The sequence below is a fragment of the Poecilia reticulata genome, linkage group LG22, assembly GCF_000633615.1.
Source record: "Poecilia reticulata strain Guanapo linkage group LG22, Guppy_female_1.0+MT, whole genome shotgun sequence".
In the NCBI taxonomy this organism is placed as follows: Eukaryota; Metazoa; Chordata; class Actinopteri; order Cyprinodontiformes; family Poeciliidae; genus Poecilia; species Poecilia reticulata.
In genome coordinates, this window is record NC_024352.1 from 7,306,006 (window position 1) to 7,319,021 (window position 13,016).

The 13,016-nt window shown below is 40.9% G+C and overlaps 1 protein-coding gene across 22 annotated transcripts in view; it reads left to right on the forward strand.

The window, feature by feature from the left end:
• Nucleotides 1-13,016, forward strand: part of tnika (TRAF2 and NCK interacting kinase a) — a 66,530-nt gene that overhangs the window by 12,352 nt on the left and 41,162 nt on the right. For all 22 annotated transcript variants that reach the window (XM_008399186.2, XM_008399187.2, XM_008399189.2 and 19 more), the window contains exon 2: nucleotides 118-183. In XM_008399186.2, coding sequence (XP_008397408.1) covers nucleotides 118-183 — 66 coding nt within the window. The remainder of the gene's footprint in view (nucleotides 1-117; nucleotides 184-13,016) is intronic.

Below are 13,016 nucleotides of genomic sequence, written 5' to 3' on the forward strand. Positions count from 1 at the left end.
GGCGTTGTACTTTTTGCCATTTTTGTTACACTAAACAACTTTCTCAAACACTAAGAGTTTGCCTTACCGAACCTTCAAAATCGTAATCCTTCCACTGTGTTTCCTTTGCATTTGCAGGATCCTTCGGGCATCTTTGACCTGGTTGAGCTGGTAGGAAATGGCACCTACGGCCAGGTGTACAAGGTAAGATGTCGAGCCCATCTTTTTTTTTTTTTACCAGACTTTTCCATTTTATCAGCTTTTATGCATTCTGCTGGAATAAAAAGCAGAAATGTTACTGGAGGAAATGGCGTACAGGAAAAAACCCACTATACCTAAAAGCAAGCTTGAGAGAAATTGAGTTTGTTTAAATAAGTAGGACATTTCTCTCATTTCTTTTTTTTAATTTTAATTTTTTTTAGGAAATCTCCCCTTCTGCTTTTGTTCTTTTTACACACCTGTCTCTTTCTACATCATGGCAGTATCTTTTCTAACATTCACACGTCTAAGTGAGGTCTTTGAAAAGAGAAAGAGGTAAAAGAGAAGCACATGTTGCTTTGCACTTGTGACATCAATGTGGTTTGAGCAACGCTGTTGTCAGATGGACTCAGCTGTTTTCCGCTGTTGCAGAAATCTTACTGTCTGTGTTACTGTCTGAAGTTCCTCTTCTTGCCTGCACCCCCACCGCAGCTCGTTAGTCTCGCTGCCTTTTTTCTGCTTCACCGCAGGGGGTGGCACCAGCCCGCCTCGTAATAAACGTGCTCTTTTAACCGGGGGGCCGCCACTGATACAGGTGTGCCCCTGTGAGTGCATGCAGTGTGCATATGCATGAAGCTGTGGCTAACAGACCAGAGAGTCAAGGTCAGGTGGTGATGGAAAAGGAGCTGTTGTTACAGATGACTGGACTGAATGTAAGGTCAGACAGGGGTCAGACATTCATCTTCACACTTCTGGAAATAATCCGACGCCCTCTCATGTGCGCGTAGGTCTGCGACGTACAGGATGTAGAGCAAAACACAGAGAGAGCATGCAGGGGAAAAAGAAAAAAAAAAAGAGAAAAGTGTAACCACGTATGTCTGATATGCTTTCTGGCTGAAAGCTTATTTATCAGTCTCTCACACTGAACCACAGACTCTTCTAGTTGCCTGTTGGGTTTCAGGGCCATAGTCTGATCCACACCACTGGGTGACTGAATGGTACACAATGTACAAGGCTGTGGAGTAAGCTGTGGGCTTAAGGTTACTAAGCTAAAAAAAACAAAAAAACATCCTCATTTGGTGTTATAAAAATAGCTAACGTTTCTTAATAGCAAGAAATGTTTTACATCTCAGTTGAATTAATAAGACAGAATCAAAGGAAACTTTGTTTAATGCCAGAAATGTAAGAAAATCTTGGTTTGGAAAGCTCAGGAGTCCAAGTATTGCTACGTGTTGATCTTGGGTGCAAATTGTTGGCCAAATTGATATGAAGGCTGGAGTTAATTAAGCAGTGTGCCCATGCATGTACAGCTCTTTGCTAAAGTACTCATCATTCTTTATCAGTTCACCATTTTGTGACAGTGCAACCACAAATGTACTTTATTGGAGTTTTATGTGATGAAGCAACACAGAGTAGAGTATAATCGAGAACTTGAAGGGAAACCATACAGCCAATCAGCGGTAAGGAAAATGAATGGTGCTTCTGGATTGGCTGCTTTTGCAACTGCCAGCCAATAGCTTATCTAGTAGCATTACGTCCAGGAGCTTGAGCTTTGCAAGCTACTTTTTCTTTACAAAAAAAAAAAATCACAATTAGGCAGATTTTTGGTGAATAACAAGCTAAGTTCGATGGAAAAATGTACAAATAGGTGAATTTGTGAAGAGAACCTTGAATAGTTGACCCCAGTGAAACACATTTAAGTTTGCAGAAACTGAATAACAGATGTGGCTGGTTTTGCAAGTCCCTATGTATCACTTCATGGCAAAATATGATGTGTGAATGACTTTGAGGTGTTGTGCTCTGATATATCTGTGTGCATATGGGGCATTTTGATATTTTCTACTATATTTTCAACTATATGCATGGTTTCTTTCCTATCATGCTACACATTGTTGCAATATATTCATGAAAAGCCTAATGAAGCGTAATTTTTTGAGCATTAGCTGCAGTTGTATTTATTTAAGTATGCTGACATTTTAATCAGCTGATTTTTTATTTTTTTTTTGCTACCTTCCACCATATTGACATTTAAATTAGCCTGCAGAATATGATTAAAAGGTAAGACACGACCCCCCAAGAGGCTGGCATTTTTGACATTTAATTTAAACTCACAGAAAATTAAATCAAGGTGCATTTTAATTTTTTTCATCTTTTATTTTTTAGAAGAATGACTGTAATACTTCTAATCCCTCTGCAGAATTAAGTTTGCGTCAGATACGCAGGGTCACCCAGCCACGCTTTCTTTTTGTCCTTACATATTTCTCTAATGGTCAGCAATGCGTTTCATCTTTCTGGTGATATTCCGTCTGCAGTGTGCAGTCTTCGCTGCACCTCTGTGTGCCTGGGAGAGAGAGATAACAGTTTTATCAACCTTTCCATTACTCCGTCTCATTAAATGATACACATCGGCTCCTTGGAGCTCTTTATTTGCTATGTTATGTTTGTACGTAGAATTTTGTCTGAATAATAACAAAAAATGTCTTGGACAGTTGTTTTTGTTACATATTCCCCCTGTTAGTAAACATATTTGTAACGGGGTTGGTGATAGGTGAGCAGTGAAAATATCATCTTAGCTCCACACCATTTCTCTCTCTCTCTCCCTCCATGTTAGTCATGTTTCCTTCCTCACCCTCCTGCTCATCCATATCAGTTTTCATTATTCTTATTATTGTGGAGGCTCGTTGTTATGTCTCATTTCCTTCCTTTGCAAGTGATCTGGGCTTAAGGTGAGCAGCATGAGCCCATGTATATTAGAGGTGTGCCGATCGATCGGTCACCGATCATAATCGGCCGATTTCCGTGAAAAAGTGTATGATCGGTGATCGCCGATCACGGTCTCTTGTTGCCGATACCGATCACCTACATCTCATTTCGCAGCCTGCTTGTGCAGCTGGTCTCCTCTTTCCTTCACACTGTGCAGATGTGCAGCAACAAATCCTAAGCTATGTGGAACTATAACGCACTGAGTGAATGGGGAAGTTTGCGTGTTGCGGCGGAAAATTGAAGGACGTGGGGTGAAGCACGTCAAAATGCATCTACACGACGAATCTAATATGGCATAAAAACAATGGCATACTTGACGGAATTTGGCTACATCGAGGCTCACTGCAGTAAAAAAGACATATGGAGGATCAGATAGCAGGTAAAGCAGCGCACAGCTACAAACACTCACCCGGGTTAGCATGACGGTCAGAAAGCTAAACAAATAACCCGCAAAATTATTGAAGTCTTCGAGCTGCGATGTAAGACGCTGGTTCTGCTCTCGCTGTTGAACCGCTGCTACACTACAGGTAGTAATATTTCACAGACGGAGCGCCGCTTCTGCTCCACCTGGTAGTGACTCTCACACCGAACCTCTGCTTAAAGCTGCAGCATCTAACTTAAAAAAATTTATTTTGCATACGTATTAAAACTTTCGCTGTCCCAACATGAGACACATAATCTCTGAAAAAATAATCGATCTCTTCTCTGTTCTGCATAATTACTCTGCTCAGTCAGAAACAGTCAATCAGAACTAGCAGTAATCAGCTAGCCGCCATGCTATCAGGAAGTTTTCATTCAGTAACTCAGGATTGTTTTTTGTAATGGATCCTGTATTTGTCGTTGAATGTTAAGTTTTATACTTGAATTTGTTGGCAATGTTGAGAGGTTTTATTTTGGCTCTTTGCATTATTTAGCCTCTTCAGAGCCTTCATATGTTATCAGTCTGTTAAAGATAGTATTACCGATAGCAGTACAATTTGCACAATGCCTGTTTTGTTTTTTTCTTGGAAAAAGTTATTAAAAACAAGTTTTTGTCTAAATTAAGGTGCATTTATGGTTCCTTTTTCCATATAATTTAACCGGTAGTGCTTATGATTAAAAAAATAATAATTGTGTGATCGGTATCGATGATCGGTATCGGCGATCGACCCTCATGGGTGATATATATATATATATCTTCCGCTGGCTGCCTTAAAAGGACCATAAATAGAGAACATGGGTATTGCTGAATAATTAAACACTTTATCTCTCCACTTCACTTCCTCCCCATCTACTGTTATCAGTTCCTTCCTTTAGCCTTTTCTCTGTTGTCACTCTTGTCACTTGCCTTTTCATGGCTCCCTTCTCAGTATTTCCTCTTTTCATTTCGCAACAGCCATCCTTTTCCTGCTCTGGGTTTAGTTATATTCTCTTACTTGTGCTTTTGTTCTATTTTTCTGAAGGCTCTGAATATTTAATGGGGCTTGAGGATAATGGGCATCTCCGAAGTGAGAAACCTGCTCAGAAGACTTCATAATGAATGAATGAGGGGAAAGAGGCATCATTCCTGGCCTGGATTTTGGAGCACACTCTGACTGGATATTTAAATGTCCGGTTAAAGAGACTGGTTTATTTCAAAGCTGATGACTACAAAAATCCTATGTGTCATTTTAGAAGGTTTTGTTTTATTCAGATTCAGTGACCATTTCAGAGGACCTTGTTGGGAATGTCCTTTTTGTTTTTGACACTGATCCAAGGCATTTGCCACTTCCAGTTCCCAGTCCGATATTTTACCAAAGTCAATGTAAAATATACACATATATGCTGAAAGTGTCCTGTTTGTCTCTGTGTGCTACCCTGTGACGGACTGGTGGTCTGTCCAGGGTGAGAGCTGGTCATCGTTTACGTTGTCTTCATATGTTAGCGCACTGTGAATGACTTTTGCGGTCTCTGTACAGGAAAGATGCAGCACAACACAATGACAAGAGTTTGTCTCCATGATGACAGAACACACTGACAGAGCTCCTCCTCACACAAAGTGCTGCACACACACTTTAAATATTCACCATTCAGACCAAAAGACAGACAGACAGACAGACACACGCACGCACGCACGCACGCACACACACACCTGTGCTTTAGCTAAAGTGATGTTGGCGGACCTGTGTTGTCTGTACCTGCTAGTATGGTTTCCATTTATTTCACTAATGTTTCCTCCATACATATTGTAGATGTGTTACTGGAGAATAGTAGTTTGATTTTTCTTTCCTTTTGCCATCTCAGTGGCCATTTTTACTTTTTTTAAATGGGCTGTGGTAGTCCCGCTGTGTTTCTCCTATTCCTTAGTCCCTATTTTGCACTCAAAAAACACTTCAAAGCTGCTTTTTTTTTTTTTTTAAATCTCCTTTATCTGCTGGAAATCATTTTACAAAGTACCATGGGCTATTTTTCTCTTTGTGTGCCTGCCAAATCTTTCTCCTTCACACAGTAACACACACAATACATGCACGGTGTAGCGGACCATGGAGAGACTGGTTGGTCCTAAAATAGGAATAGAGCGATCATTTCATTACTTTTACTTTCATTTAGTCACGGTTCTGCTTCAGACTAATGTAAGGCTCTACGGTGTCTTGCAACAGGATAGAATGTTTAGAAACTTTTACATTTTGGTCACATTACAGGCTGAAAAGCACGGCATGTGTTGCAGTCTGTCCTGCTGAGTCAATGCATCTCAAACCACATTTGGCTACAGTTACATCTCCGAATCTCAGCAGCTCAAGCTCAGGCAGATTAGCTGTCTGTGAGTATGTGTGACATTCATTTTCGATTTCTTGCAAATTATTAATTTAATTTCGATTGAAGCATATGAATGTGCTTCAATCTAAAACGGGACTGCTTTGGGATGCCAGCTTCCTGTCTTGCTGTTGATGTGCAAGACAGTTAACCGCTGGCTGTTTACCGAGGTGCAGCGTGTGAGGAGGGTTTTTTTTTATTAGGTAAATTCTCTTCCTGGAAGAGGTTAGGTTAGGTGACTGTGACTGTGGTCTGAAAGTTTTGAGTTGCCTCTGTCACTAGAAAAGCGTCACAGGACTACAGTCTCTGTGCCAACAAGTCACACACTTCAAAGAAGTGACAGAACTTAGTGTTCCCCATTCTTTCCTCAAACTTAAACTTGTGTCGTACACATTTTTCGATATGACACTCAACAGCGCCTGTGAAACCAAGGTATACTTTGATCCCAGTAGCAGCCACAAGCTAGGCTAATGTTTCCCATTTGCCCTTCAGACTGACTGTCTTCATGTTATAGAGATTTTCTTGCTCCGACGAACTTGATTCAAAGAACTGAATTAATTTTTTTAGTATAATATGAAGTTCTTCTGGAAACTCCTCGGTTCTAAAAGATGCAAAGTATGCATGTTTGCACAGGATAAAATAATCCTGTGCATTATTTTATTGCACAATTATTAAGTTTTGCTAATTAACAAAATGCAATATTTTCATTGGAACTGTAATACTGACATTTTAAGTGGCGAATTCGGTCATGAATGTGCATAATTTATGGTAATTACATTGCTCCTGAAATCCCTTCTTAACCTAAGTGGTGCTCTACTTGAAATAAGAGCCAGTTTATATTATACAAACCTGAGGTAGTGTCATAAAAGGTCAACATGCAAATAAATGATGGATGCATTGTTCTTAAAGGTAATAAAATTACTCTTGGAGAGTCTCAGCTGTGCAGCCTGCAGGCTACAGGGTTATGATATGTTCTCATGTAAATACACAGTAATTCTTTACGTTTCCTTTTTGCAATGCAGTTGCTCGCTCGCAGGGGTTTACGTTGTGAACCCGTCATTGCTTCGCTCTCATTGTTTGCCTTCACACACGCAGAGTTCAGTCTCTGGAGTCCTTACGGATGAAATGTGAACCCCGACCGAGGTGGATGCTGCTCATTACGGTGAAAACGGCAGATGGGCTTGTTCTGTTCATGGATGTATAGACACACTCACACCTGGCTGCGCGTTCATTAACCCACATCCGTGCTGCGTGTTCCCCAAGGCCACGCGCCCCACTTACCCAGATGCCTCCCACCCAGACCGGAGTCAATTAGCCATGCCTTGAACCAATAACGATCTTTTTTTCTTTGTTTTTTTTTTTCTTCTTCCAATTTTCTAGTGATGCATTGTGAATTGAACTCCATCACAACATCACCGGCTGCAATATTGCGATTACAAAGTACAGCCTGAATGCAGGATTTTGTGGAATATTATATTTCAAATGACTTGCATGCAAATATTTAATACTGCTAATATATTGGACAGACTTTCACTACCCTTGATGCCCACGCCTGGCGCATGTTTTTGTTGATAAAGATGCTAAAGTTCACAAAGAGTGGTGGGAACATTATGACAAAGAAAAAGAAGGAAAGGCATGAAAAAATGCATGTTTAGTTGTGAATATCATCATTACAATACTTGGCAACAGTGCTGCAATTACATGTATGTCTTTCACCATTCAGTCCCGTCATGCTGTCTTCATACAGCGTCTTCCCCAGATGAACCTGGAATTCTCCAACTAATGCACATCATTAGGAACTGCTCTGCTGAGGCTTTCTTCTTTCTAGCTGAACAGATTATTGCCATTTGATATTCTATTCAATAACACGCATCAGTGCTGAATCTCTCTATTATCCCCTATTGCCCCTGTAATCTCATTTTTTACCCTCTTTTGTCTCTTGTTTTTGCTCTTCGACCCCTCCCCCTCCTCTCTGCATTACCTGAAGTGCTTCTTCTACTCATGACTCCCATCCTTCTCCACAACCTTGTTCATCTTCCTCCTCCTATCACTTTCTTACCTTCAGCATGCACAGTAAATCAGTTTGGATGTTCATTTGACCTCTGGAGGTGCTGAAGCGTGATACCACTGTGCTGAACCTGCCTATTTGCTGCAACTACCGCCACCTCCCCCCCCCACCCCACACGTCCCTCTTCCTGCTTTCTCCTCCTCCAACTCATGTAGCACTCCCTCATGTCAGGAAGCCCTGAGTCTCTTTTTCTGTTTCTGTTTCTCTTTTTCTACAAGGGTAGACTTTCTGCAACAAGTCTACCCTTGTTGCAGAAAGGGTAGACTTTGTTTCCTTTTGAGAACTTGCAGGAAGTGTCATTTACAGCACTGACGCATTTAGTCGGTAATCCAGTGCAAGAGTAAGCGATCGTCGGTTTATTTATTTTCTAAACGGACGTTAATCATACACCCCTCTGGCAACAACACAGGATATATATTTTTTTGCTTTCCAAACATTTTAATTCTAAAGAAAAGTGTAGAAGTGTGAGCATCGTGTCAATGGCTGCTGCATAAGTTTGACCATAAAACGTCAAAACCCGACGAGGAACAAAGTCAGTTTTAGAAAACTGCAGGCACATATGACAGTTTAAGGTTTTGCTAGGATCAGAACTGTATGATCCAAAACGTCTGATGCGCTCAGATGGTCAACACAAGGATGCGCCACCTTGCCTGAGCTGAGATACAGCAAGACTGATACTAGCAAACAACAGCTAGTGGTCATGTGGCTTCACCTTTAGGAACGCGTTAGCTCATCCCGGTTCAAACTAAAATATTTAATATTTGTCGTTTTAGTGCCTTTAAGAATATATTTCCCTCTCTGAAATCAAAAAGAGCTTAAAATGTGCCCAGTTAGAGTAATTTCTTTGTGGCTGCCCCTTTAAAAGACTAAGGAGTTGGTGTTCCTCTTTGATAAAATGAAAGACTTTGTTCCAGTTTTTCATCTGTACTGACCTGCAAAATGGTCAGAGAGCAAAGTTTGAAGAATGTATTAACCTGTGACCTCATTCTTCTTCTGTTTAACTCCACTGCATTCACTCCTTGCCTGCAGCAGGCTTGTGTACAGTAAGAACTGAAGTTAGGTGGATGGATAACTTTGTAAAAATCTACTAGTTCTGATTGTTTGGACATGAGCCTCTAGTTTTACTTGGTTTTAAAAAAATAAATAAAGAGCCAGAGGAATTAATATTGTTGAATCAATTTCTGTGTTCAAAATTGATAACAAAAGAGTCTTTATCTGTGTACGTTCTTCAATTTTTGGGGGATAAAACAAGCATCTTTATTAAATATGAGTTCTATTTTGGACCCCACATCCTGCAGCTGTTTTAATGGATTTAATAACACAGAACTAAAATGCAGGTAACGGTGGGTCTGCTCATGCATGTGTGATTCACTTAATATAATCTGGATCACACTCAATAATAATACCCATCACAAATCAGCTTTGCGCACACTCACCCAGCAAGGTTGGATCCAGTTAGTGCCAGTGTGTTTCCATCACATCAGGGATACATTATCATTTAGCTATTTTTGGATCTTACACTCACAGTATGTGTATCCACACTCGCCACTTAGCAAGCTTACGGTCTAGTCCAACTTTTTTTTTCTGTCCCAGAGATCTTTACTTAAAATCACAGTGTTGTGTTTGTGTGTTGGTTTCTTCTTTGTCTCAGATTAAGCTATTTAGAGTGTTTTTTTTGTGTGACTATTTAGCACCCAAAACCCTCTCCCTGAGCCCAGATTAGTCTGTTTCCTGATAAATTTTTTTATTTTATGTGCTTGTTTGTTAGCATCTTTTTCTTTCAGCAGGGGTTAATGAGTGGCCAGATTCCCCAATGCAACATCCTTAGTTTGATAAATATATATATATTTTTTATCTTTAATCATCTTTTTCCATATTTTTCTATTTTTTCTCCCTCTCTGCCTGCACATTACCCCACTTGTTAAAGCGTGTCTCCTACACTCTCTTTAGTCTCAGTCCCTCCTGTCGCCTCCCGCCTCATCTTTCAGCGTGAGAGCAGCCTCAGGGTGCTTCTATATTTCCCAGATACTGCTGAAGTAGATTGGAATCGAGGCCTTTGCCATTTTTTATTTACTGCTTCGCTGACTCCATTTGTGCACGTGCCGTCGGTGTCGGTGCGTTTTGGCACGCACGGACGCTGAATCACTGCAGGTGTTCAAACTCCAGCGAGGTGTGTCGAGGAGTATTGCCTCTGCATTTCTTCGGAGTCCCGCGTTGTTTGTTGGTTAGCCATAAAAAGTGGCTTTTGTTGCGCATCAAATGCTCCAACACCTTCGGCGACACCGTCTGCGATCGTAAACCAAGACCGGGGAAGCGGTGGTTGTTGTTATGAGCCTTGGAGACTAAAAGACTAGTTCTCTGCAGCGCTTTGACAGTAAAATGGCTGGAAATAAGTTTATTTGGGAGTAAATGTGTGCTACAGCGGTATGTATATCTGGGATCTGTCTGTAGAAGAGAACTCGAAAGTAGAGGTCGGAGACGGTTCCCTTAACCCACTTCTCCCCCACTATAATGCATGGCGACAGGTCCTGTGGCAGGGCGGAGAGATTCCCAGACGTTCAGTCAATTCCTGCTGTTTGCGACTGGCAGTGTGGATTACCAGAAGGGCACAGATTGGGATTACTGGGTGACCCATTTCCCTTTTCTTTTTTTTTTTTTAAACAAAACAAGAGGAACACAATCGGACACCCTGCTCCATTTTTAGTGGGCTTGCATTAACATACATTTTTTTTTTTGTTCTCTTCCCTAGTGGTTCACAGATATTTTGATCCACAAAATCACAATAGCTAGACAGCTAATAAAGTTACATATTTAGGTTTTTCCTCTTTTTGTTATGGCAAGAATAACCTCAGCATTTTATATTTGGTTTGATTTCTGGAGATTATCTCAAGTATCCAAATTTTCATTCTGGAATCTGTTGACTGCACTGCTTGCAAAGCGAGTGACATTAAATGCAAGTTTTGAGCAGCGACAAGTTCCTTATACAATGTTTTTGGAAAAAAGGTTAACCGTGCTTTACAAGGAAACTAACAACCAAAGCTCCCCGTCTTCGCCGTTCTAAAATTGCAAAGAAATGCATGCGACATGTGAAGTGGAAAACAAAACTTATCTGATGGAGCTGTGGAAACACTCGTAGGAATGCGTATGTTCCTAGAAGGAAAAGTTTCCAATTAGGCAGCCAAACTGTCAAATGCTGCATGTGACCGTGTTCAACACGTAAACAGGTTAGAGCAGCCTTTCACCACAGGAAGATGTTGAGCAGAAGTGCGAAGCCTCAAGGATTACCGCTGCTTCTCTTATAACAAGCAGAGCGAGCAGCACTGTGTTGCAAAAAAACCACCATGTTTCTTTTGACTTGAAGTAATGTTAATGTTAATGTCTTGTAGTGGCCTCGGATTTATTCTAAAACTCGTTCTGTTTCTCAGGGAGATTGCGAGGAGGACTGCTAACCTCAGAGACTTGAAGCCCATCACCGACAATAAATTATCAAATACCAATGGAAACAATTATAAGTATGCAACCATAAGTCGCCACGGTGGCTGGTCAACAAGTATAAGTGTCTGTTCCAATGACAATAAAGAATTTGCCACTGATTATTGAGAAGGATAGAAATACTTTTTCACATGCCTTGTTCAATTAAAACTGGTTTCCTTCGTCGTACTGTCTTTTGAGAGCTTTGCCAAGCTTACTCTTAAAGTTAAGCATCAGATTTATTATGAAACTCGCCCTCTTTGCATGTCAGTGGTCCTTATTGACCTTGCATACCTACAGCATTTGCTCTTTGCAGTGGGAAGTGAAGCCGGCTCCTCCACTCTTCACCCGGCGCCCTCTTCTTAACATAGACTCTCACAAATCAAGACAATAGTTGCTTATCCCCCCTGTCCTTTTCTCTTTTGTGTATGTGTGCTTAAGGGTGCGTATTAGCGAGTTTGTGGACGTATATTTAAGTGTCCTGCCCATTGTGATCCGGCGAGCAGGGAGTGTTGCTAGGCTACAAGAGGAAGTGTCCTGCATAGTCAATGTGTCCAATGGGGGGGTGTGTGGATGTAATTGACTTGGCAAGGGCAGTGATGCGAACACAGAGAAACACAAAATCTAAGCATTCTTTAAATGCCTTGTATTCAAAGTGTCAGAGACTCACCGATACCTTCGGGATCATGATGTACACCGGCGGATTAAATTACACCAGCGTTCGCCGAGTCTGTCTCTTAGAAATGAGGCCGACAGCTTCCCTTTGCTGTGCGAAAGGGGATTTGTGCTTTGAACGTTCAAGCAAACTGGCCTCACCAGAAGCTCCAAAAAGAGTCGCCGCACGCAGCGACTATTTTCTCCGGCCTGAAATACTCTGGCTAGGTGCTCTCACGGCATGGCTCTTCAAACGGGCCACAAATACTTTTCGTGGGTTTTTAGTTCTGCTTTGCAGAGACGTTTAATTAAATTCACATGCAGATGGTAATTGCTGTAAGAATATGCACTTGTGATGTTCTCGCACCTCCTCCAGTAAAAGACAACTCAAGAGACGGGGATGAGAGGATGCATGATCCACAGTCGTAATGTCCGAACTACAATTAGTTTTCTGTCTATTACAGCAAATATGAGAATCTCGTTAAGTGCAAGTTGCACTACTGAAGTAAAAGTGCTATTTATTTCCATTTCAGCTTTTGAGAACTATTACATTTTTGTATTTGTCTACACACACACACACACGCGTAGAGTTGACTGATTTGGTTTTTGTAAAGCTACGACCTGCCTATATTTTCAGGCACATATTTTTATTTGTTGGTTATTTTATGGCTCCAGTGGTAAAAACGATGGTTCAAACAGCAAAAGTAACAAATTCAAACCTACTGAGATTTTTCCATCACTGGTTATTATTGTTGCAAACATCACATTTCTTGTCATCTGTTTTACTGGTGACAATAAATGACATTATTTCGCATCGCTTCGAGGCAGTGTGCCTCGAGTAAAGTATCTTTTTTTACAAGCAAAATGTTTAAAACTCCATCACAGGAGATGTTTAATCCATTTTTTTTTTTTTTTTTGGAATTCAGTTTAAGTCGATAATCTGAAGCAATATTATCATCAAAAGGCCGTCTGGTAGCCTCAACATGGCTGGTCTCAGAGCTCCTTGTGGATGTGTCTGTGACTGCTGCTGTCACATTTGGCCAAAATATCAAGAGCAGGAGAAAAGTGACTATGTGAACATTTAAAGAATGATGTATCTTAATTTTAAAGG